This window comes from Mirounga leonina, unplaced genomic scaffold (genome assembly GCF_011800145.1).
Source record: "Mirounga leonina isolate KUSES-001 unplaced genomic scaffold, KU_Mleo_1.0 Mir_201, whole genome shotgun sequence".
NCBI lineage: Eukaryota > Metazoa > Chordata > Mammalia > Carnivora > Phocidae > Mirounga > Mirounga leonina.
In genome coordinates this window covers 23,031,349-23,057,775 of record NW_023270504.1, presented here as the reverse complement: position 1 = coordinate 23,057,775, position 26,427 = coordinate 23,031,349, and the positions used below count along the sequence as shown (strand labels likewise).

The 26,427-nt window shown below is 38.2% G+C and overlaps 1 protein-coding gene across 1 annotated transcript in view; it reads right to left on the bottom strand.

The window, feature by feature from the left end:
- Positions 1 to 285: 285 nt before the first annotated feature.
- The window catches only part of LOC118025689 (pregnancy zone protein-like), a 44,685-nt gene continuing 18,543 nt past the window's right edge, over positions 286 to 26,427 (bottom strand). The window contains exons 14-36 of the mRNA XM_035028260.1: positions 24,265 to 24,407; positions 20,522 to 20,671; positions 17,996 to 18,160; positions 15,716 to 15,818; positions 12,538 to 12,673; positions 11,924 to 12,152; positions 11,299 to 11,425; positions 10,976 to 11,097; positions 10,707 to 10,758; positions 8,681 to 8,764; positions 7,712 to 7,888; positions 7,338 to 7,425; positions 6,554 to 6,710; positions 6,086 to 6,160; positions 5,622 to 5,799; positions 5,110 to 5,333; positions 4,008 to 4,226; positions 3,725 to 3,855; positions 3,261 to 3,351; positions 2,553 to 2,621; positions 2,090 to 2,192; positions 1,086 to 1,127; positions 286 to 453 (exon numbers count right to left, since the gene is read on the bottom strand). Coding sequence (XP_034884151.1) covers positions 431 to 453; positions 1,086 to 1,127; positions 2,090 to 2,192; positions 2,553 to 2,621; positions 3,261 to 3,351; positions 3,725 to 3,855; positions 4,008 to 4,226; positions 5,110 to 5,333; positions 5,622 to 5,799; positions 6,086 to 6,160; positions 6,554 to 6,710; positions 7,338 to 7,425; positions 7,712 to 7,888; positions 8,681 to 8,764; positions 10,707 to 10,758; positions 10,976 to 11,097; positions 11,299 to 11,425; positions 11,924 to 12,152; positions 12,538 to 12,673; positions 15,716 to 15,818; positions 17,996 to 18,160; positions 20,522 to 20,671; positions 24,265 to 24,407 — 2,888 coding nt within the window. The 3' untranslated portion in view covers positions 286 to 430. The remainder of the gene's footprint in view (positions 454 to 1,085; positions 1,128 to 2,089; positions 2,193 to 2,552; positions 2,622 to 3,260; positions 3,352 to 3,724; positions 3,856 to 4,007; positions 4,227 to 5,109; positions 5,334 to 5,621; positions 5,800 to 6,085; positions 6,161 to 6,553; positions 6,711 to 7,337; positions 7,426 to 7,711; positions 7,889 to 8,680; positions 8,765 to 10,706; positions 10,759 to 10,975; positions 11,098 to 11,298; positions 11,426 to 11,923; positions 12,153 to 12,537; positions 12,674 to 15,715; positions 15,819 to 17,995; positions 18,161 to 20,521; positions 20,672 to 24,264; positions 24,408 to 26,427) is intronic.

Here is a 26,427-nt window from a genome sequence, read left to right as displayed (position 1 = left end):
CTGAGTAGTATTCCATGGCATGAATGTACCACAGTTAGTATAACCATTTGCCTATTAATGGACATTTTGGTTGTTTCCAATATTTGGAAACATTGTTTTCTTTTGTCTACCTTCCTGTGGGTTACTTGAACATTTTTTGGAATTCCATTTTGATTTATCTGTAGTGTTTTTAGCTCAGCTTTTCATATAGCTTTTATAGTGTTTGTAAAAATACTGCGGGGAATAGACACACACTTCAGAAGGGAAATATAATATCGATACAGAACAAAAGAAATGGTAGAAGTGTATATGTCATAAATTTATTCAACATCAAATTTTATGTATTTCCAATTCCTGTCCCCTCTTTCTCCCACTATCTTCTCTCTCCTGATAAGTCTTTGTCCTTCGTTCCTGGAGAACATCATCTGATGAGGTCCACAAGTTTCCATTTTCAAGCGTTTCTGTGTTTAGATTCTAAACAGTAGAATAAAAGATAGGAAAATTAAGGAAATTCTGTCATCTACTAAAGGAATAATGTTTTGTATTTCAATCATAAATATTTGAACTTAATAAATTTTAATTATTTTTAATGATAGGGCTGTTCTTGTTTTTTGTTTCCTATTTTAGAATGGAGAACTGAAGATCTCACAAGTGTTATATTGTCAGAAATGAACATTGTTGACTGGTGTAAAGGAAAATCTTGTAGATCACATCTCTCGTGCTGTGCTATATGGAAAACTACAGGGAAAAGTTTCCTGACCTTAACTAGTATAAGTTTAGAAATATCCTAAAAAGTTCATAGGTGATAAATATATCACCACTGGGTATAGAATATAAACTAAATATTAAATGATTTAGTTTTTATATGTGGTAAATTCCTGGATTTGTCTGCAAACAAGTCACCCCAGACCCAGTAATTATACTTTACTTGCATTTTTTTCTACCGAGAAATTCTGTAATACATTTGAAATCGTTTAAGTTCCTAAATGATACACCATGGTCTTTATAATATGATAAGGATGTACTCAAGAAGCAACCATATATGGACAACTGATGTTTATTTATTTTCTTTATGTTGGCATTAGACTTCACTGTTTATACCTTACCAGCACTGCAGGGATCCCTGTATTCTTCAATAGTGAATTCCCCTGAAACACAAAATGATAAGACAGAAAGAGTGAAGACATTCAGTAATAAGCATATGGACAGTTAATTGTAAAATAACTGTGTAAGCTAGGAAAAAAGAATAAAGACAGTTATGGAGCCAATGGAAACGAATGACTTCTGTACTAAACCATGCAGGACTAGTGGAGGAGGCAGTAAGAGAAAACTGGGCTTGGATACAGAAGTCAGGGGCAGGTTTCACAGATGGAAGGTTGTCTGTCTATGGGATACTGTATGGCCCTCTTCACAGCTGTGTTCTCTTTATTGGAGTTTAACTTCCTCTCTGAACTGTTTCTCATTCCAGGAAAGAGTAGTTTTAACACTATCAGCATGTTATGATGCTGGTAAATTTCTAGTTCAAAGACATAAGCAAATGGAAGAATTTCCTGATATATTACAGTTTCCCAAATTTTGTGAGACTACTCAAGGCATGAGTCAACAATGGATCAAATTTGGGGCACCTGGGTGGCTCAGTCAGTTAAGCATCTGCCTTCCGCTCAGGTCCCCCCATTCGATTCCCTGCTCACCAGGGAGTCTGCTTCTCCCTTTCCCTTTGCCCCCCCTCCCAGATCATGCTCTCTCTCATGCATGCTCTGTCTCTCTCAAATAAATAAATAAAATATTTTTAAAAATGGATCAAATTTTAGGTCTCATACCACAAATCAGTACTGAGGTGTTTTTTAGTTATTGCTATTCTACTTATATTTCTGGAATATTTCACTCCAGAACAAACAACTTTACAGGAGAATTTAGAAAGAATCGATCCCCTTATTGCTTTATAAGAATGGTTTAAGACTAGTTTAGGGGGCACATGATTATCCAATGACCGTAAACTCACTTTTTCTTCTGGTGAAAGACTGTGGGATTTTGTTTGAGTTACGGTGACCCTTTACCAGATTAGTCAGTTTTTGCCTTTCAAAATTCAGCATGTCTGAATCCCACTCACCTGTCTCGTAATAATCATAGGCTTTTACAGTAGCTGGTTTTAAATTGTCAACTTGGACGTCTTGTTCCACTGAGAAGGAGAAACTCACAATTTGATTGGTTAGCTGGAGAGACAGGAAAACTGAATTGGAATCAAAGATTAACTTAGTTTCTAGTTACCATCCTCTCTTCCTATGATACTCTCAAACCTTATGGTTATGCTATCCATCTGTATCAAAACCTATGGAAAGAATGAGACATTTTGAGATTTGCATAATACACTCAATGGCAGATACTAGAAGGACAAAAGAGATGATTCTATGGACAGTCAAATGTAGTAAATTGAGCCTTGTTGACCAATCCAGGCTTCATTTCCCTCTATGGCTATTTTCTTCTCCTTCACTTGTATGTACAAAACATTACCCAGAATCTGGATTGGTGTGTCCACTACTCCAGTAGTTTCTAGCAGAGTCACAGAATCTTACCTCTTCAAAGTAAATCAGGACATGGTTGGTGCTCACTTCAGTCCTTTGAATCTGAGGCTTTTCTTGGAGCTGTTGACCAAGAGTATAAGCCAGACATATGGGATGAGGAAATTCCAGGCTAAGAGCACTTTTCAGGTACTTATGATCTAACTGGCTGTTCATAAACATCCAAACTGCTAATTGTGATTTCTTTGAGAATAATAGTAATATTTATTAAACCCTTTCTCTATTATCTGTCATCTCTATCATCTATACCTATATATCTCTGTATCTATCTGTCCATCTCTCTATCATCTATCTAGTCTATCTCTAACATATACATTTTCATGATACATGAGAGATAATTATCCTTTCCATATAAAAAGAAAAAAGGAAGAATATCGCATTTATCATATGTATGTGCATATATGAGATATATTTTTATATTATACATATGTATATATATATTTCCCTTTTTAAAATATATGATAATTCAATACCTCTCCACATACCTAATTTTTCAAGGGCTGCTGGAGCATTATTAACGATGTCTATGACTTACGTCTTACACTGAGACCACATAATGGTGACACCCACTATTAAAATGATGGAAACACTCTAGAGAAGTAAGTGTGAGGAAGTAAACCTTTTGAGAACCCAATAAAATTGACAAGCATAAATGTCAGGATTTATCATGACTTTGCTATCTGTAAAGGATTTAGGCTTTACCTTTCTCACTGATGATTTCATAGGTATGAAGCCTGATACCATCTTCACGTCAACAATGGCCATGTTGGAGCTTGGTCGTTCCCCAGTATAACTATGAAGGCAAGGCACACGGACAAGGCATTCAAACAAAATTCTTTGGAGTTCATTCAAGACAGAAATTCCCCCTTCTCTATTATTTCTGGTGTTCCCTATCCTTAACTACCACTCAGCTTCCCTATCTATTCTATTTGTTTCTGCTATGCTTATTTGGAAAACCCATCATTATGAACTCCACTCCGCAGGTATGACAACATCATATGCTCAACGTTAAGGTTTTTCGGTATGAGTGAAGAAAATTTTCTTGTTAGTAAATATTGCGAGAATTCTATATTCGTATTGTGTGACTTGAGACAATGGAGTTCCCCCGCAAAAGAAAATCAGTTGCTCCATATTCTACAAAAGGTCTTACCAACAAATGGATTTACCTAATGTTGATGTGAATCTGGAATTTCCTGTGAGCACGTACTCCATCACAATTCTTGGGGAGAGTATCAACCTTCAGAGTGAAGGGGACTTTCCCTTCTTTCTTGGGCAGGATGTTATATCTCAAGGATGTCTGAAACAAATGGAAAAAAAATCCTTTGTCATTGCACTCAAATAGTCTGTCTCTCTTTAGCGCACATTTCTTTTTCCATTTGGAGATTCATATCCAATTCTTGAGGCTTTTTCTCCTCATTTGTAGCATCCCCTAAACCCTGGAAGTCTCACCTGAAGATACACACATCCTGACCCTGACACGGTTGTGCTGTATTCCCCTGGAATCTCTGGCAACCTGACCTCCTGCAGCAACAGGCAATTGGTATAGTGGACTTGGAATTCTTCAAAGAACGTCTCTGAAGACTTGACAGTCACTACAGTTGCTTTCTCCCTTTTACTGAAAGTTGCTGCTCCATATTTGGACAGGGCTTGGAGAGCTACCACAGTATCCTGAAAAAAGATGGGGCAGAAATCACAGGAGTGCAGGTAACAAAATCATACTGGATGTAAATCATATCAATACCACTCTCTCTCAGAGTTATTTCATGACAAACACAGACCCGTTATTAACATAAACTATTCTATGTACTTTAGGGGGACATAAAAAAGTTTCTCCATTCAAGTAGTTTACACTATACATATGGAAATTAGACCCACACATTGACATAGAGCAAAAGCTATTTCAATAATTTAGAAATTTATATAATAATTTTTGTTGTAAACATTCAGAGAAAGGAAAAGAAGGCAGAGCTAGATTAGTAAGAGAAGACTTCCTCATGAGAAGGTGAGTAAGAAGATGTACTTGAAGAAGGTACCGTGAGGAAGAAATAAAATTATGTATGAATCATGAGAAAGGTTTATATAGACAGAAAGAGAGGCATCAGGGACTACTAGGGTGGGAAATATTATGTGGAGACATAAAAAAAGGAGAGAGCAATTCCAGAAAAAGTGAAGGGATTAGCCTAATTAGATGGCAATATTTGTGCTTACTGGGGGAGAGTAAATATTTTGAATAACATTATTAGATAATTTTAGTCTTTGGATGGAAAAAAAAAGATTTACTTTATCAGGGAAGTAATTTTATGAAATATTGCATTAGGAAGATTGATTTATTTTCCATTTGGGGGTCGACTAAGGAAAGAAGATATGAGAGACTGTACAGAGGATTTTATTCAATAATGAATATATAAAATAATGAGGCTGGAACCTTTCTGGTGATGGAGGAATGGAGAAAGTATGAATTAGAAATATTGTCCGATTATTCAACTCCTAGAATATGTCTATACATGTATTAACATATTTATTTTTCTTCCTAGAGGCTCTCTCCACAGACCTGAGTGGAGGAGAAGCCCCCATTGGGGTTTTGTTGTTTGATGATCCATTTCACAATACGTGAGGCCACAGACAGGTCTTCTGAAGATGGGGCTGGCCAAGCAGTAAGATAGGCAAGAAGCAAGTACGAAGTCATCTCCACTTCAACAGAAGGAGCCCGGGGTTGATAATAGAATGTTGTAACGTCTTCAACTTTCCCAGGACGCTGCCAGTGGATTGAATCCTCTTTGAAATAGAACAGAATATGATCTTAAACTTAAAGAATGATCTTAATTAATTAATTAATTTTTAAAGATTTTATTTATTTAATTGCGAGAGAGAGATCATGAGCAGGGGAGGACGGGTAGAGGGAGAAGCAGTCTCCCCGCCGAGCAGGGAGCCCGACGTGGGGCTCTATCCCAGGACCCTGAGATCATGATCCAGGCGAAGGCAGACGCTTAACCCACTGAGCCCCCCAGGCGCCCGTCAATCACTGGTGATTTGGGAGGTAAATTGTGCAGTAGCAGCCCTTACCTTCTTTCACAGCGTCTTTGTCCAACGATTCAAGAAGCTCACTTCGCTTGGCCTGGTTTCCTGCTAGGGCAAAGGCATAGGCCAATAATGCCTTGGTATAGACAAGACTTCCTCGGGCCTCTGAGATGGATCCCCAGGCATTTTCAAGGCAGAACAGAGCATTGCGGACAACAGGGTGCTATAAGGCAGATGAAAAGAGATCTTTAAGCAGAAGCAGGCTAATGAATTGTCCACAGGCTAACACCAGATTAAAGGGCACAATGTGTCATGTAACATCACGGGTTCTGACCAGAGAATCATTTCCTCTGCAGCTTCCAAAGGGATCTGGTCTTTTATGGTCTAGTGAAATATACCAAAACTAAATAACATGAAAACCACAACTCATTTTCCTCAGAGAGTCATAGTTTCATGATTTGTATGCCTTATACTTGTGAGGGAGCTACAGGGACTGTGCTGGTACATACAGTGACAGGTAGTGGCATCTCCAGCAGAGCAATGGTGATGTAGGCAGAGAGCGTCAGTTCATCATCTACCCCACCCTGTAAAGATCAGAGGCAGAGATACTCAAACACTCCAATATTCATTAGCCAGAGCTGGCTCATTCTACTTATCCCCCTGCACACTCTTCACTAGAAAGCATCTTTCCTTGTGCAATATTATTGATTTTTCCCCCTTTCCCCTCCACCCTCATATTCTCGAATCTGTCCCAAGTCATTTCCCCTCACTTTTAGTAATATATTGGGGTTTTTTTTTTGCACAGTATTTTATAATTTAGTAAAAAACTACTAATTTATTGTCAGATTTCAGAAGCTTTAGAGAGTACCATCCTTCCTCAAAGCTATGTCACCAAGATGTGAGGAATCAGCAGGAGGCATTTTCTCCTCATTACATGTCACTATTTTCAGGGACTAGAACAAAATGAATGGCACTACCTTAATAGCATTATTTAGCAGTGATCCGGAGCGCTGGAAACAACCATTTTCTTTCTGTCTCTGTGAGAGCCAGGTGAGGGCATTGGTGATGTGTGACATCTCCACAAAAATGTGCGACTGGGCTTGAGCAAAGGACTTGAGCACAAATGCAGTGAGCCTGTCCAGCACAGAAGAGATAGACATGAGGACCATCTCACATTTAAAGCTCACTTTGGGCAACTGCATTCAGACATTGGTCTTCGCCATCCAGGGGAGGAATTGGTGGGGAAATGACACTTGCACACTAAATATTCTTGTTTGTTCATCAAGTATCTGACTTCCTTTTTTAAATCTCAACTTTATTCGTTTCTCCTGAATTGATGCTTTCCACTTTTTTTTTTTTTTCTCATGAAATGTTTGCTGGAGCCTCCAAACCTTTCCATCACCCACACTGCGATTTCCTGAATGATTTTAATAACATCACAGTCTCTTTCTGTCTTTTCCCTCTTCCTTTCCCTTAATGCACAGTATAGAAGCTTCTCCTACTACCATTTCACATTATAACACTTTCTGCCTTATATTTCCATTTGGGGGGATCTTTATTTTACTGCTATTTACTGTGCTATCACAGATGGCCTGCATTCATACACGAAATGGTGAGATCACACAGTAGTGATGACAGACATATGGATTTTTAAAGGATAACACATTTCCATGAAAGAACTCCAGGTATCAGAGAATAATTATTTCCAGAATTCCAGAATAGAATGGATCTATAGCAAGCATGTGGAAATAATTATCTTACCAAGTGTTTCCCTGACTTCTGCCACTATGATCCCCAAAGGTGCTGTATGAACCATCACTGTGCTTATAATTCAACTGCCTTTGGTACCCTGAAGAAGAAATATTCATAGATTTATGAAATAGCAGAGACGTTGGAGAATAAATCAGTTTTTTCCTCAATACTTGGATAGGAATCATAGGAAAACTACTATTTTATTAAGATGTCTCCAAGGCTTGATAATGCCATTGAATTTTCGGTAGTAGAGTGGGACATTTCATTGGTTGTCACAGCAACAGTGATTATGAAATCTTAACCAAAGGGATGCTGATTTGAGTTCACTGAGAGAGATATTTGGGGAATCAATTAAGATTTCTCCTTTTGGGATTATTGCTCACCACTGATGAGGTAGCTGATGGCTTTGGACTTGATAGTCTCTGTCAGCTGTCGTGTCTCATTCAGATAGTTCAGAACATAGATGTTAGGGACAAAAAGGACCATATTTTGCTCTCCACAACCATACGGCATCTGGAGAAGATTATGAAGATTTTGCATTGCAGAGCCTAATATGTCACCTGGGGAATGAAAGACATTAAAAAAATCAGAGGAAGAGTGCCTGGGTGGCTCAGTCATTCAAGTGTCCAACTCTTGGTTTCTGCTTAGGTCATAATCTATCTCATGGGTCATGGGATCGAGCCCTGCGTTGGGCTCTGTGCTCAGCAGGGAGTCTGCTTAAGGATTCTCTCCCTCTGCCCTGCTCCTCCCTCTACTCGCTAGCACAGGCGCTCTCATTCTCTCTCTCTCTCCCCCTCTTTCTCTCTCTCTCAAATAAATAAATAAATCCTTAAAAAAAAATCAGAGGAACGCAGAGCTGGTTTCTGTTGGGATAGGAAGATAGATTACTAGCTAAATGAGAGGTCAAATCACATATGGAGGGAAGGACAAGAAAGCATAAGAGCTGAAGAAAAACAAGAAATAGAAAGGATAGAGAAAAGTGGGACAAAGAAAGTCGATGATTCCAGGATTGGAAAAACAATGGCTGGGCACATCTTTTCTGATGAACCGCATGTCTGGTAAAAACCAACTGTTTTCAAATCTATTAGGAAGCATCACCACCTAGTCAATCTCTGAAGATGAGGGCACAGAGAAGTGACCCTTCTTACTCTTTCGAGTATGCCAAGGTATAAGAAGTAGCACAACATCTATTCAACCCCCTTTCTGACTAATATACAATGAGATTCTTAGCTTAGCGCTCTTTCTCTCAATCCAATGCCTACAGTCAAAGTCTTCATTAACTGTGGATGGTGAGGCTGCATGCACTAGAGTAATGAGATGGACAGCTGCTTGCCTTGGGCTGGCAGACTCACCCAAAACCGAATACGTCGCCCTGGCAGATCCTTCAACCACATCTGAAGGAACTTTTAGTGACAACTTTTCAGATACACCAGTTTCTAATGAAAGAAGACAAATATATTTAAGGGAAGGGAAAAAATGAGAGAAATATTCTATTTTTTTGAAAATTTTCCTCTTTTTGATCAAATTCCAACCTCTCATGTCTCTTGATCATTCTATAATTTCTTTGATGCAGTCTGATTTTCTCCTAAAGTCATGATTCATCTCGCAGTGAAGTTCATATTAATATATGTTTGTGCTAAATTTTTACAGATTTCCTTATAAGCATATACCTTACGTTATGCTTATTTCTTTCCCTTCATTGTTTATGTTAATACTTATTATTAGTGTTTTTTGAAAATAACATTCATGTCATAAATATGTGTTAAGTGTGTGCTATATGCCAAGTTCTGTTTTAAGTGCAATGATAAACAATTTTCAAAAAAATTTCCTGACTTCCCAGTTTTCACTTTAATGGGAGTAATAAGATAACAAATAAATATTTAGTATGATAGATGCTAATAAGTTCTATAGAGAAAATTAAAGCAGAGTGTTTATATGGGTGAGCTAGTAAGACAGAGCAAATCAGAAAGTGTAGGGTGTGGGAAGCAGGTTCCCCTCTTTGATAAAACAAAATCAGACGTGACTGGAGACCTTACGTATGTCAAGGAGTAAGATTTATAGATATCTGGGGGAAGAGACTTCCAGGAAGAAGGAACAAAAAGTGAAAAGATTTCAGAGATTAGAGCATGGTGGCTGTGTTGCAAGACCAATCTAGGAGTCCGGTGTGGCCAGAGAGGGTGAGTAAGGGAGAGAGTAATAGGATATGAAGTCATGGCGGTAGTGAGGGTTTGGAGGGGACATTGGAGACATAGGCTTTAACTTTCAGGGATGTGGGAAACTCTTGGAAGATTTGAACAGAAGAGGCACATGATCTGAAATGTGCTTTAAATGATTCCTCTTGCTGTAGGGGATCAAGGAAAGATGGCCAGGAGACCAGTTAAGAGGTTATTGAGAAGATCGAAGAGAGACAAGACTGGAGTAGAAGTGGACATAGTGAGAAGTGGGAAGATTCTGGATATAATGTGAAGGTGGAACCAACTAGATTTGAAAGTAGATTGGGTGTGGAGTATAAGAGAAAGAACATAGAAAAGGATTACTCCAAAGTTTTTATTTCAAGCAAGTAAAAAAACTGAATTTCCATCATCCGAGATGGAGAAAATTGTAGGAGGAGTGGGTTTGTGGGGACCAGCAGAAGAGCAGTTTTGAACATGCTAGTTTGAGATGCCTATTAGCCTACAGGCCTGTAAGTGGAGATGATTATGGGCAACTGAATACACGAGTTCGAATTAGGAAAGCAGTGTGGACCCAAGTTGTATATTTTGTGGTCTCCAGTACAAAGTTGTTATTCGAGTTCTGTTACTAAATGACATTATCAAGGGAAGGGATGCTTCTAGAGAGGAGAGATCTGCACACTGAACATCGTCCTCAAGATGATTCTAGATGGTGCAGAGTTGAGTATTTTAATGGTAATTTTTATATGATTATATTAATGGTATTAGTAAAATATTGGTTTCCTATATATGTTAGTGACCTGAAGTTCTTCTTCAAGTAATTTACACAAGTAAATTAAACTTGAGTACCTTTAAACTATTAATTGAATAATAAATAGTACTATTGCCACATAGATATTTTAATACTTCAAAAATTGTTTAGGAAGAAGTTTGAAAAACACAGGGATATTGGAAAGAATCCTATTCTATGGTCATCAACTTTAGTTCTCATTATTAGCCAGGAGCTTTTAGGTAAGTCTTTTAACTTCTATAAGCCTTTAAGCCTTCATCAGGAAAAGACTGTTCTGAATCAAATATCATTAGATTTGCACATGGGAGAGTACACTATTTTCTTTTCCAGAGGAAAACATACCACAAAGAGCATTCTAAAATTATACACTTTGGCAAGTGGTTTAACATGCGAATTTTGTTTATTTTTGACACTTACCTGAAGCACAGAGGAGTGTGTTGAAAGTTTCTTCCTTTTCCATTCCTTCAGGCTTTATATTGGAAAAAAAAAAGTGAAAAAGGAAGGTCATACTGAGTGTATAGGAAAAAAAATCAATCACTTTAAAGTAGAGAGAAAACGTTAGTAAGAAGCTGAGTTGTAGATACATCTGTATTTTGAGGAGTGAAATGTCACTGTCACAGACATATTATATAATGCTGTATAATATAAAAAGGGCTCTGAGACTCAGAGAAAGTTTATCGGCATACCTCAACTAATAAGGGCTTGATTACGGTATCCTTCCGTCCAAGTGCTGGGACTCTTGGCTCCTCGTTGCCACACAATTCCTGAGACTGCAGGGCTTCCACAGTAGCTGTGAAATTCACCTTTCCTGGGGAATAAGATTCTTAATGAGTTAAACAGTATTCTATATTGCATGGTTTGTCTTTTCAAGTATCTCCTATATTGCATATAATTTTCTTTCAATGCATCATTGTTGAAGGAGGAGGAAAAAAACATGTATCTGGATCAGAGCAGAAAGCACATCATTACAACATAGGAAGTAGGATTTGTCAACAACTTTACCACTTACCCAGTGACTTTGGGGTCACAGCCCAGGACATAGTTTTCTGCCTATTTCCACAAACACAGGGAGTTTCTTCATTCTTTTTCACTAGGTCCGCTGACTTGTCAGGAAAGGCTTCCAGCTGCACGCGGACCTGTCCCCCATACCCACGCACAAGTTTGAGAAAGAACACAGGTCAAGGGACAATGATGGGGCAAGGAGCGTCATGGGACAATGGGAACTAATTGAGAGGCTTTGAGAAATTGTTCAAACAAGGTAAATCCTGTCCAACGCTTTGTAGTTTAATGTTGCCAATAGGGAACTGAAAAACCAACAAGAACTGAGATATTCCCAGGGTTTAGGCTTGTGCCAACACAACGAAGAGATGTTTGCTTTAGTCAGAGTGAAAAATAATCAGGTGGATATGATGTCTGAATTTAGGAATACACAAAAAATAAAGCCCCAAATGAATATAACCTTACCACCTTGGACCAGTCAGGGAGCTTTGCTCTTAGCAACTATTCCATTCCCAAATTAGTCTACATCATTCTTCAGCTATGATTTGCTGGGAGATTACCTAGGAGACCCGGATATTAAATGGTAACTGTGCGTCTCCTTCCACTTTTGCTCACTCCCAGAGAAGTGCCCTTACCCGAATGCAATGGGACAAATAGTTGAACACGGTGGCTTTGAGCGTAAAGGCTTCTCCTCGCACCACAGAGTAGGGGAGAATGAGTTCCAGGAAGAAGGGCTGGAACACTTGAAGAGAGATGATGGGGGAGAGGCCCAGCCCTGTCGATCCAGACAAGCAGAGTGCGCTAGCCTTCCACTCTGTGATGGTGTCAGGGACATTCACTGCCAACTCATTTCTACCTGATGAACTAGAGAAAAGAATAAGAGGAAGCCTTTGTGAGTCAATCCTTTTTTTAGCATGGACCCAAGCTGATTGTGGAGCATGCTAACCTAGTAACCCAGTATGGTCAATACTAAACCTGATCCTAGATTCGGCACTCCTAGCAAAGTCTCTGAAAGGTTTTCCTTTCCTTTTAGGGGCAAGGGTAGTTTCCCACTTGGCATGATTTTAGATATCTCAGGACCAAATTGGAAAAAAAAAATCGCATTGTTGAGCTATGAGATCAATGAACTATGAACCTAAATGTTTACCAGAAAGAAGTGGAGCAGAACTACAAGGCTCAGGAACATCAGAATCATGGAGGATGAGTCACATCTCTTCCTAAACGAAATCCTGGGCAACACACAACTTACTCGAGTGGCACCAAGTCCCAGATCCAGGTCTCAGGGAAGTACTTCCGGACCGTCTCTTTCACTTCCACAGCTGGAGGATTCTCTCTGGTGAACATTGGATAAGCTGGTCCTTCAATACCACGTGCTAGAGGAAGGGCTGTGGCAGAACAATATGAAGGGCCCAATGTAAGCCTCATTTTTATCATGAATTTCTAGTTGCCTAGTTCTCGAGTAGAATAAGGTTGTTTGCTCAGGGAATATTTATTACTGGAACAGCTTAATCTACCAGCTTGTGACTTTGTTCATTTATCTATTTGTCCTCTAGGAAAGCTACTCCTATTGCTTCTTCAAAGAGTCTGGAGGTAAATGTATTTTCCTCTAGACATGAAAGCAAATGAAGCTCTCTAGAAGCTGATTATTCAATGGGTAACAGGAAGAATAAGGAGTAACTTAATACACCAAATACTCTTTTTATGCTGAAAGAATGATCACGTATTCTTCATTTGCAGTGAGGATCAAACAAGAAGAATGAATAGGAGCTACAGCAAGAGGATTTCAGAAATGCTTTTTTATTTTATGGTGATTGAGATACAGACAGAAACTCTAGGATACAGTAAAGTATGTGTTACAGACAGCAGAGACTCAATAAAGGACAGAAAATGAACTTCAGATTGGCCAGAGAAGACTTCACCAAAGTAGACTTTTAGATGATCATTGAAGGATGAGAAACAGAGGAGAATGGAAGAGGTATTTGATGGAAATGGCTCTGTTAATACACACACAGAGGTCAGAAGGGATGCTCCACGGGGAAAATCAAGTAGGATGTCTATTTTAGGGCTGTGTTGAGTAAATAGTAGATGTAATTATATAATAAAACTCCATGAAGATTAGGACAAATAAATTAGATCTGTTAAGGTAGGAGTTAGCCTGATTAAAAAAAAAAAAGTGATACTCTAGAGATCAGAAGATAGGGAGCACAGGTATAAATATATAAATAGAAATGTGACATATATATATATTTTACACATATATAAAATAATATCATAGGACATGCTTTTTTAAAACCTTAAGGACAGTAATTCTATGAATTCTGGAAATAGTGACCATCTATGAGAAATAAGTGACATGATAAAAGCCATGTTTAAGTGTGATAATGCCTTTCACAGTATCCAGGACAGATTGAAGTGGAGAAAGACTGGAGGCAAGAAAGGTAAGTTAGGGTGGTTTTTAAGTCATTTCCTTATGAAATAATGAGGCACAAGACTAAGGTGGAAATGAAAAGGAAAGGATGGATAGGTGACAAATACAAATGCAAAATTTGCTAGAGCCTTACAAAATATGTGGGATAAGAATGCGATGATGGGGGTCCCTGGGTGGCACAATTGGTTAAGCATCCAACTCTTGGTTATCATTCTGCTCAGGTTGTGATCTCAGGGTTGTGAGATGGAGCTGTGTTGGGCTCCATGCTCAGCGGGGATTCTGCTTCTCCCTCTCCCGCTGCCCCTCTCCCTGCTTGCATGGGACACCTCTCTCTCTCTCTTGCAAATAAATAAATCTTTTTTATTTTTTTTAATTTAATTTTATTTTTTTAAAAGATTTTATTTATTTATTTGACAGAGAGACACAGCGAGAGAGGGAACACAAGCAGGGGGAGTGGGAGAGGGAGAAGCAGGCTTCCTGCAGAGCAGAGAGCCCGATGCGGGGCTTGATCCCAGAATCCTGGGATCATGACCTGAGCCAAAGGCAGATGCTTAACGACTGAGCCACCCAGGCGCCCCTAAATAAATCTTTTTTAAAAAAAGGAATGTAATGATGGTACTCTGTTTTCAGGTTTTCTGGGTCATTCTATGAACATGTTTTCTCTTAGAATTGGAAAGAAAATACACCCTTGGTATTAAGAGGGATATGAAAATAATGTAATAGTGCTTTTCAAGTATTTCTTTAAAAAACATACTATTAATGGAATCATAATTCTATTTTCTTCTTTTATAGTCACACATACACTCAGTAACTTTGATGTTGTCACTTTGATTTTAGATTGGAAGAAACTGAACCTTTGAAAGTTTAAGTGAGTCTGTGAATTTTCAAAGTTCCATATGTCCTACCATGCAGGAATGTGATGAGAACATGTCCTCTTGCTCTTAGCACAGTACTCTTTTTTCTGTACACAGAATTTTCTTTTTCTTTTCTTTTCTTTTTTTTTTTTGTACACAGAGTTTTCTTTCTGTTGAGGGAATATTCTCACTTACTCCTCTGTTGCCAACTAGAACTTTATTCTTTGTCTTCTTAGGTAAATAATTTCTACTGTATTAAAATATCTCTACTGTATTAAAGTGTGTGTTTATTTTTAGGAAACACTTTATACCAGCACATTTCTTTTTAGGGTGTAGGATTAGAAGATATTCAAACATGCAGTGAGAAATTCCTCTAGGTCTGACAGCAGTTGAAAAAAGTACTCAGAATCTTTTCAACTTTCCCTCATTTCCAGGTGTACTTGGAACACAATAGGAGGCTAGCAGAATATCTGCTAAAAGTTGGATTATTCTATTTTGTCCAATATATCAAAATCACTTTGATTTTTATAAAAGAATATGACACAGATGATAAATATCCGTATGATCCTTCATATTTCTCAGCCTCCCTTGCAGTAAGGGCAGATGTGATATATGCCTTTTCCACAGCTGACCAAAAAAGGTCATGTGCGAACCAACTCCTTTCCCATGGTAATGACCTTCAATGTCACACTGGAGATGGAGTCACAAGGTGAAAGCAGAACGCGTATCCCCAACTCACTGGTAACGAGCTGCTCCGGACAGCTACTGGACTCAAAAGCAGTTTTGTGTGAGCAAAAAATAAAGCTGTCATACGCTTAGTCACTGAGATGTGGGGGTTTGTTTGTTACTGCGGCATAGTCTGTCTTATCCTGACCAATGGAGCTGTTGCAACCACCTGGATAAGGCGGATTTGAAATAGCAAGATCATTGAAGGCTAGGACAAAATGACAGTCAATTTTGATCTCAGAGAGAGAGAGAGAGAGAAAAGAAAGAAACAACAATTGCTTTAAAAATCCCATTTTTGGGGGGCGGTGGAGATGTTATTTGGAGAAAACTTACCAAGAAGTTGCTCCAGAGTCACAACATTTATATGCAGAAAAACATCATTTTTTTCCCTATTATCCTAGCAGGCAAATAAATCTCACCGTTACTTCCTGCATAGGGCATAGGCATTCCTGGACGCGTCAGAAGCAGCTGACAATGCGGCTTGTGGATTTTTGAGTTGGTAAAAATATTTAATCCTGCAGACTGGACGAGAAAGAACTATGAAAGCATACTGGCAATCCAGTCTTGAGAGTGGAATATTGCCTTACATTTGGACTATAGGGGCCAAGGGCAGGCTGCCCCCAAATGTCCCACATGGCATATTGATTATTTTGAGTTGAAGTTATTCGGGAGATAGCTGGTGCAAGGACACTCAGTGCCTCCTCTGTCCCCTCACAGCAGGAAACACATCTCCCACATGAGAGATACCCTCCCTGTACTAAGAACGAAAAAAAAAAAAATCCTTATCACCAGAGATAGAAACTCTAAAGCCAAGAAAGCTGTAGAAACAAGCCCTGTTATTTTTGTTTTCTAATCTACGACCTCAACCCAAATTCCACTTAGAATCCTAAAGCTCCCAAACATCTGTTTTCCTTATCCTGTCAATCTCTCCTAAATTCATTGTGTCTTTGTCTAAAAAGTATAAGAACCAGGAGCTTGTTCATTTCTTTAGGTCTCGGTTTCATTATTGGGCCTTTGTGAACACGTAATGAAACTATTTTTTTCTCCAGTTAATCTGTCTCATGTAAATTAATTCTTAGTTCAGCCGGAAAACCCTGAAGGAGGGTAGAGGAAAAATTTTTCCTTCCCTACATTATCACACTTCCATATTATTATGGACAGAGCTCATAGGACCCTTGTGAAAATTCCACACAATAGGGAACAGAGCTATTTTATAAATAGGAAAACAGATTCACAGAAAGTCCAGTTCATCCAGTTAGTGAAGAGAAGTTGGGATCAGAACTCATGTCTTCTGATTCCTATTTCTGAATTTTGTGTGCTATAAGCTGATGCCCCTTTATATTTTGCATCCAAGAAACTAAATATTTTACACGAGGATATTTATCTTCCCTTTCTTTTCTCCCCCCAAACAAATATAACGTGCGTGTGTGCATGTGTGTGTGTGTGTGTGTGTGTGTATCTCATGGCTTTACTGTACAGAGTAATTTGTTTCTTTTCATTTGAAATTATAGGGTTGCATATTGGAGATTTTTCTTCACGGTCTTAGTAAAATTGGCTTTGTTCATGTTTTATTGGAAAATATATACCTTTCCCTGAATCTCTATGCTCAGCTCAGCTCTTTCAGAATTTATTCTTACCTCCTCTCTTCCTTGTTTTAAGTATCTTGAATCTCTGCATCCAAAGCAGACATGCCTGATTCCTACAGCCCACCTGGTCCCAACTGTCTTTTTCTTCAATACTAGTCACAGGTAAATACTACTTGCTGTCTTATCTCAGAGTACTGGGAAATTGTAGGACATCGGGCACTGCCCTGAGTGGCAGGACACTGTCCGTAGTGACATGACATGGAATAGGGAGAAAGACATCAGAAATACATGTTTAAAGATTAAACAATTAGCTAGTAAACCTAAAAAGTCCTCTTCCTATCCCTACCACCAACTAATTGATGATTCTGGAGGCTCCAGACGAGGGAGATTTAAATTGCTGTCTGCCACGCTGCAGAAGAATGACATGTTTTCCTCAAAGTATAAAGAGAGTGGTTAATCCTTCCGGTGGTGATAAGATTTAATCTCACAAACCGGATAAACTCTCCTTGCATAACACTGCCTCATTACAGTTAATCTCAAAGATAAACATTTTATCTAATAGACCCATAATGCTAGCGTGACTACCCAAGTTTTGTACATCTTTTCTTCTGAAAGGCTACTTCCAAGTTTTCTGGAAATTTTGCTGTACTGAAGATGATGAAAGTATACTTTGTGTATTCAGTCATTTATTCATTCAATATGTATTTATTGTGCAAAAGGCTGCTTGCTATAAGGCTGCTAATAAGGTATTCACTTTCCAAGGACAGCAGAGGTACTATGGAAAATGTTTGGTTATTCTCACATACGAGAATCTCTGTCAGAGGCTGAGAGGAGGATATGACAGTAGTAAACGGCTTTGGGATCAACTTGGTTAAGGTTGTGGGCTCTAAAAGTACACCCTTTGTTCTTTAAAGAGCCAGATAAATTGGTGATTGAATATCTGTATGTATACAAAGTTCTCCATTCCTCTGAGGGTTCAGTATTTCTCTGATAATCTTAGCTTTGTTTTAGGGGGCACAAGATCAGATTCTAGAGCTTAGAAATCCACGTGTTCTCCATTTTAACAAAGACTTAAAACTCAGTTTTGGTTATATTTTCAGGACGATGAATTACCTCAAAAATACTGTAAACATCATCATCATCCAGGATCCGTTTTGGTGTGTAAACGATTCCATTGTGAATTATGTCCTCTGCATCGGTACATTGCTCATCATCTTTGTTCAGGGGACCTCCATATCCAACGCTAAGGACACTCTTTACTGGTAGCAAATTAAAGACCTACAAAATTGAGAGAACAAAGGGAAAACTCTTGTTTTGTTTTTTAATTTTGTTTTGTGTGATAATGTTCAATTTGAGATTTAAAAGATTGTGGTGTTTATTTAATACTCCCATGCCAACACTATAAAAAGGAACACAGACAATCATGCAGAGATAATGAAAGTTATGGATCCTAATCCTGCTGTTGTACAAGAGAAATGAATACATAGAGAAATCAAATTAATTGACCAAAGTCTCAGAGCCCATTTTGGTTGAGTAAGAATTAAACTGAAGTTTCCCTTGTCCTAGCCCAAATGCATTCTTTTAAAAGGAAGTCGAGGGGCTTCTGGGTGGCTCAGGTCATGATCATCTCAGGGTCATGAGATCAAGCCCCACATCGGGCTCCATGTTCGGGGAGTCTGCTTGAGATTCTCCCTCTCCCTCTGTTCCCCTCCCCTACTTGCATGTGCACTCTCTCTCTCTCAAATAAATAAATAAATCTTTAAAAAGAAAGGAAGCAGAAAATGTGAACAGTACAGAGAAGTGTGATGAGAGAACAAAAGCCACTCATAATCCCATCACTCAGAAATAATCACTGTAAATTCTTGATTCATTTCTTTTCCCACTTTATAAAATGATTAAGTTGTTTTTAACTCTTACTAAGTGTTTGTTTGTTTTAGTCTACTGTTTCAGGACCAACTTTAGCTTGAGAAAAAACTAGGTGCACAGGCAACCGAGAAATAAACCAACTACAGTTCACTTTTTGCCGAGAGCCTAGTGTCGGCCACCTGCTCAGTCACATAGTACCCAGGCCATTAAGCAAACACTGGCCTCCGTGCGGACCTCCTAATCTGGCTGCGTTCATCTCTTATCTATGCTACTACAATAACCTACTAACTGTTTCTGTTCTTTCATTCTTGCTCTCATCCCCTCAGCAGCAAACAACATCTTCTTAACAGAGAAACTGAATTGTCACTCTGCTGTTTAAAACTCTTCAGATTTGGGACGCCTGGTTGGCTCGGTGGTTAAGTGTCTGCCCTGTGATCAGGTCATGATCTTGGGGTCCTGGGATCGAGCTGTGAACTGGTCTTCCTGCTCAGTGGGGAGCCTGCTTCTCCCTTTCCCAGTCCCTGCCCCCACTCGTGCTCTCTCTCTCTCTCAAATAAATAAATAAAATCTTAAAAAAAAAAAAAACAAAACTCTTGAGATTTACCATAGCATTTACTGTCAACTCCGATTTCTGCTCCAGGCTAACAAAGCTCGTCACAATCTTCCTTACTTTCCATTTTACTTACAGTCTCTACTATCCTTCGCCCCCCACCCCCCACTACATATCAGGCCATTACCTTTCCCTTTTAGAGCATTCCAGTCTTAGTGTGACCTCAAGACCTACAGGCACGCTGCTCTCATTCTTTTTCATGCCTGCCCCTAGCCCTTTGTTTCCTGACCCTCTAAGAGGACACTCCTAATCACTATTTCAAAAAATGTCCAACTCGTTTTTTCTTTATGTCAACATTTTTTTTTTTGTTCCTTCCGTTATACTTAGCAGAATTTGGAACTATTACATGTTTATTTGTTTCTGTTGCTTGTTTGTTTATTTTAATACCAAATAAGACTGCAAGCCTAAGATGGTCAAAAAACCATGTCTGATTGTTCACCAATAGAACTCCTGTTCCCAGAGCAGGCTCCAGCCTCTAGTCAAGATGCAGTGAACATTTGTTAGATAAATAAAGGGATGATGAAAGTAAACTACAGGGCTTATTGGAAAGTGCTTTGTTACAAGAGGCATCTCTAAAAGACAAGTTTGAATGGAAACTCTCTTTTGTCCATACTTCAAAGCAGTGAGTAAGTGCCTAGATTTTAAGGAAAGCTTAAAAATCGGGCATTTCACTAACTATCTTGAAACGTGGTGCATTAAAGGTGACATCAAATGAGAAATTTGATTCCAATTCCCCCTTAAGATAGATTTTTGGCCTGCTCTTTCTGTAGTGGCTTGATCTATCCTAGCTGAGTTTTCTTCATTCTTAAAATTAAGGTAATAATACCCACCTTAAAGAATTATTCTTCATGTATTCATTCATTGACAATGTGTTGAGCATCTTTTATGCAGGAGGTACCGTGCTAGGCAGGGAACGCGGTGGGGCAGCCATGTTGCTCCCTCACTGAGAATGTATTATAACAGAGAATGAAGCGAGGTGAGACCTGTGAAGCCCTTTGTGCAATGTCTTTTGTGGAACTGAACCTAATTCCATCTCATACATAACTTACCACGCTATGCCTGACACTCGGAAGAACATGTCCTCTTAGCTACAACCTCCAGTTTCTCAAGCTGGTCTTCTCATTTGTGCATTTTCTGACATGCGAGGCTGAAAGGGGACTCACCGACTGAGGGGAGAGCTCAGCTTCAGGCTTCATCAGCAGAACGCTCTGGTCTACGGCACGGAGGGCACAGAGGGAGTGAGGAGTGGCCATGACCTCTAGGTTGTTGTGTGAGGCCGGCAGGCTCCGGGCTTCGGAGAAACTCAAATTTACCTGTAAAGAGGATATGATTATGGCATTCAATTTACTAAGTTTTGCTACCTCAACACTCTCTTCTACCCCAGGCTAGGACTAATTCTTTCTACACTTGGCTTCTCTTCATCCGTTTTAGACCAGGCTTAAGAGGTGCATACACCTCGGGACTACTGGTTAACTATCTCTGGAATAACTTGGAAATGTGTTCCCAGTTAACTCAGGTTTCCTGCGCCTTCTATAACTGGTGAAATGTAAATTGGTTTTGGTCACATTGAAACAGAATCCTGAATGGGAATAAGAACACATATGCTAACAAAGATACATACCTTGCTATAGTTGACCTATCTCTGTGTAGTGTTTTTGTGGTGAATGTGTGTAGTTTGCCTGGTGCCATGAAAAATCATGTGACCAGCTGCCTGAAGTCTCCTCCAGGTGGCAGTCTTAGTCATCTGACATTCAAAAGGGGTGCGGTACTGTTTATCGGGATCGGGGATTTATTGGGTCATTAAAAAAATGAACAGCTAATATACATTCTGAGAGTTAACTGGTTGAGAAAATTCAAAGAACTGTGAATAAAGAATAAGAACTACAAAATAATGGAAAATTGTGCCTAATTTTTTCAGAGATTTGATTCTGCTTTGGCCAGAAGAAACTCACTGATAAGTGAAACTATCAGTTCCCTATGTTTATGTAAACATTTCCTGAGTGGAATCTGAGTTTTATTTTATATTCAAAATATAAAATAAAATCATTTAGAATTTAGATACTGTAGTAGCATCAGGTAACTTTTTAGGTTCTTGAACTGCACGTTGATTTGGATTGGAATGAAATGTCAGTATGTTTAGTTAAATAATATTTGGCTTGGATTGCTGAAATTAACTATGATAACCCTGCTATGTGATCTGTGAATTAATGTAACAGTTGGATTCATGTATCATGAAACCTATATGAAAAATATTAATTGATTTATCCTCAAAATGAAATAATATTCATCTCTAGGGTCACCCGAGTGGCTCAGTCGGTTATGCGTCTGATTCTTGGTTTCAGCTCAGGTCATGATCTCATGGGTCATGAGATTGAGCCCTGCGCTCAGCAGGGAGTCTGCTTGAAGATTCTCTCCCTCTGTCCCTCCCTTCACTCGTGCTCCCTCCCTCTCTCTCTCAAAATACATAAATAAATCTTTAAAAAAATGAAGTAATATTCATCTCTAGAGTTCAATATATTATGAAAACACTGCTTATGGAGAATTCTATTTTAAGCATGTTTGTTTTTATTTTTAGAAAATTTAAGTTTCTTAAAATATGTTTGTGACTGCCTATTTCAAATGAACACATGAATTATTTAGGATTATAATCAACTGAAAATACTATTAATCAAGAAGTGGCTATGTTAGAAAATGTAAAATGTTTTATTGATATGAAAACAAAAGAGAATTTTAAGACATACTTTGAGAGTCTTCACTTAACCATATTAATCAATGTTATCCTTAATAAATAATCATATCCAGTCAAGAATGACAGGCAATTTAAATTCTTACATTGTATTTAACATGTATCCTAAATCTGTTATTTTTAAGGTAAGAAAGAGGGATATGAATTTTGAAGAGAAAATGCCTTTTCTCTATCCCTATGAAAATTGAAGAAAATACTTAAAGTATATTATTGATTTGAGGGAACACACATCTCCAACTGACCTGGATCTTCCCTCACATTCTCAGCCTGCTCTTCACTCTGTTCATCAACCTGTCAGGTTGTTTACCTTCTAGGGTCCTCAATTTGTAATTTTAATAACTCTCTTTTCTAACTTTTAGTGGTAAATAAAAACAGTCAACTTTCTTCTAAATACTTTTATTTTTTCATAGCTTATCTTTACTTTTTTTTTTTTTTGAGAGAGAGTGAGAGAGAGAGAGAACGTACCCACGACCCTGAGATCATGACCCAAGTTGAAACCAAGAGTCAGACGATTAACAGACTGAGCCACCCAGGCGCCCCAGCTTATCTCTACTTCTTCTTCTTTTTTTTTTTAAAGATTTTATTTATTTATTTGACAGAAAGAGACACAGTGAGAGAGGGAACACAAGCAGGGGGAGGTGGGAGAGGGAGAAGCAGGCTTCCCGCTGAGCAGGGAGCCCGATGCGGGGCTCGATCCCAGGACCCTGGGATCATGACCTTAGCTGGAGGCAGAGGCTTAACTAACTGAGCTACCCAGGCTTTTTTAAATGAGATTTTATTTATTTATTTATTTTTAATCTTTTTTTTTTTTTTTAAGATTTTATTTATTTGACAGCGAGAGAGGGAACACAAGCAGGGGGAGTGGGAGAGGGAGAAGCAGGCTTCCCGCGGAGCAGGGAGCCCGGTGCGGGGCTTGATCCCAGGACCCTGGGATCATGACCTGAGCCAAAGGCAGATGCTCAACGTCTGAGCCACCCAGGTGCCCCTTATCTCTACTTCTGATGAGTAAGTTACAAGATATTTAACATGAAGAGGTTGAGAATCATGTCCAGGGGCTTTTGATTCTTTGTGGAGTTTTCTGGTGTTACCCAGGAGTTGTCACATGCTTTGTACCAGAGAAAAACCACTGCTGGAATGAGCAAACTGTGCTGAAAGCGATTAGCATAACATGGCCATTCCAAGGTTTAACAAACACCTAACTACCATGATTAGCAGGAAGGGCATGGAAGTTGGAGACAGGAATCTCTCCCAGGTTCAGAAGTAACACACAGAACATTCAAACAGAATAGAAACTATGCTCTTGGAAACCTTCCTAGCATTCTTTAGGAAGATGGAATTAAAAATTAAATCAGCATCCATTGTGTATTTTTCTCGGATCATTATTTATATGGATCATTATATATTTAAAAAAGGATAATCTAATATAGTTTTCATTGCAGAAATGTTCATTTGCTATAAATGGAGTTTTAATCCCCCCAAAACTCATGTTAAAGAGTCTTTCTAGGTATATTTTTAAAAAGATATGTGAAGTTGGTGAATGTCATCTGATTGTCAATGTTAAAATTACAGCACAAAATTCTCTTGGGATAAAGCTTATTTATATTTCAGTAGGCTTCTTATTACAACTATGTATTCTTTGGAAATTTGCAAGTATGTTAGATTTTTCTGCTATGGTCATTATCATAGAGGGCCCAGGCTATGTTTCTTAACATGGGGCACATACATATACTCTGTTCTGTATTATCAGAATTTAACTCACAGTGAGTTACTGGTTTCTGCAGCAGTACATGGATGTGTGTCAGGGGGTACAATGGGGTAAAACTGACACATCCTTGTGAAGTATCATTTTTAATTGAAAATTTAGGGAACAAAACACTGCAAAATTAAAACTATTTAAGCTTTATAATAGAGCAGATTTTGGATTCCACATGAATTTTAAGATAAAACAAGAAATTTTTAAAACATTGTGTTTATGGCCACCTGCTTTGGACTTTTTCACTAGCCCTCTCAGGCAGGGTATGGCATCTTTGTCAGCCTTTGGAGGTCCTTTGGAGGATGTTTTAGGAGCCCTATGCAGTTTTTAAAATGGACATATTTTCCTTCTTTTTCATACCTCCAAAGGGGAGATGAATAAAAGAACTGCTTACACAAAAGACCCACCTTATTGGCAAAACAGTTTTCAATCTCGAGTTTCTCAGTATCGGCGACAATTTCTCCACTGGGTAAAATAGCATAAACCAGCAACTGGGCAGCAGGAACGATGTCTGAGTCCACTCGAAAGGAGAAGGAAAACACCCCTTTCACTGGAGAATAAAAAAAGTCCAAGATAATTGATTAGGAAGAGGGAAGAGTTCTCAACTTTAGACAGAAGAGGCTCTCCAAACTTACTCACATTTGGAACACACAAAATAAGAGAAGACTTGCATTTCTGCCATCATGCACGTACACCTACATGCTGAACCAATGACAGTTTTTCTTAAAGATGTAGGATTACTTGTTCATTTCCTTTGCTTGCGTAGAGAAAAACATTTAATGCACATTTTGGTTTTAAAATTAAAAAAAAAGATTTCTTAAGAAAAAAGTCAAGAGAGGGCACCTGGGTGGCTCAGTTGGTTAAGCGACTGCCTTCGGCTCAGGTCATGATCCTGGAGTCCCGGGATCGAGTCCCGCATCGGGCTCCCTGCTCAGCGGGGAGTCTGCTTCTCCCTCTGACCCTCCCCCCTCTCATGTGCTCTCTCTCTCTCTCATTCTCTCTCCCTCAAATAAATAAAATTAAAAAAAAAAAAAGAAGAAAAAAGTCAAGAGAGAAGAACTTCTAGACATCTTTAATTATCTCTATTTATGATCCAAAACAACACAGTGCCTGTCATATGCCTGAGGATAATTCAAAGAATGCAACACAGTCTCTACTTCAGGCCATTTTCAATACCGCAGAGATACAAGGACAAATAATCACATACAAAACAAGGTGTGTCTCTGATTTTTATCAGAGAATTCCCTGTATTTATCTTAGTGGTTTCTTTCTGTGTGCATACATAGTGCTTATAGGATATACCCACTTAATTTTCTCATAAATGTTCTAAGTTCCTTATAGCATAAAACGCTTTAAAAATTGTAGCTGTCCTATATCTATAGAAAATTTGAGGACAGCTTGTGGTGAAAATACACAGAAACCGCAGGGTCAAAATAAATTTGAAACTTCTGACTTATGTCATTTAGCATAATACCCTCTAGGTCCATCTATGTTGTCGCAAATAGCAAGATTCCATTCTTTTTTTTATGGCTGAGTCGTACAGCATAGGGAATACAGTCAATAATATAGTAATAATGCTGTATGGTGATAGATGGTGACTAAACTTATCATGGTGAGCACTGAGTAATGTACAGAATTGTCGAATCAATATATTGTACACCTGAAACTAATATAACATTGTGTTAATTATACTTCCATAAAAAATTTGAAATGATAATACTAAAACCATATAAAAAGCACATAAAAAGCATAACACCTTGAGGGCATCTTGAGGGCATGGACCATATTTTATTAATGTTTTTATCTAAAAGTCTTTTTATAGAGATATATGAAAACAGGAAGATATACTATCTCCAAATTTAGTTCTCCTCAAGGATAGTTCAAATATATAAACCTCAAATAAAGTTTAGCTATCACAAATTGTAAACAAAGAGATATCCTATCTTTCATTTATGAATTAGTTTAAGAATATTTATTGTGTACCCACTGTTTGCCAAGGACTAGAAAAAAATGAGGTTTCAGAGATAAAAGACAAACACATTTTAATCTTTGTAACATGTTATTCTTCATTTTTTTTCCTGAATATTCTGACCCGTTTTGGGTAAATGAGCTTTTTGATCTCTCTAAATATGCTCTGTCAATAAAAAATTTTTATTTTGTCTTAGTAAAATATTAGCCTGTAATTATTCAAATGAATAGAAAAAAGGGAAGCTACTTATGAGATTTAGACTGGGGACGTGTAACAAATAAATAGACCAAATGTATTCATCTTTTTGTAACAGACCCTTTTTTTGAAAAGTCAATTATTCTTTCATCAAGAGATGTTGATGATTCAAGAAAATCCAGAAGGAAAGTATGATCTAAAATATAGAAATGCTGTGAACCAACCTGACTTAAATGACATTTAGAAAACACTCCACTTAAGAGCAAAAGAATAGAAATGCTAACATTTACCAAGGTAGATCATATTTCAGGCCATAAAATTGTGTCTCAATAAATTTATTTTTTTAATTTTTAAAAGATTTTATTTATTTATTTATTTATTTATTTATTTATTTATTTATTTATTT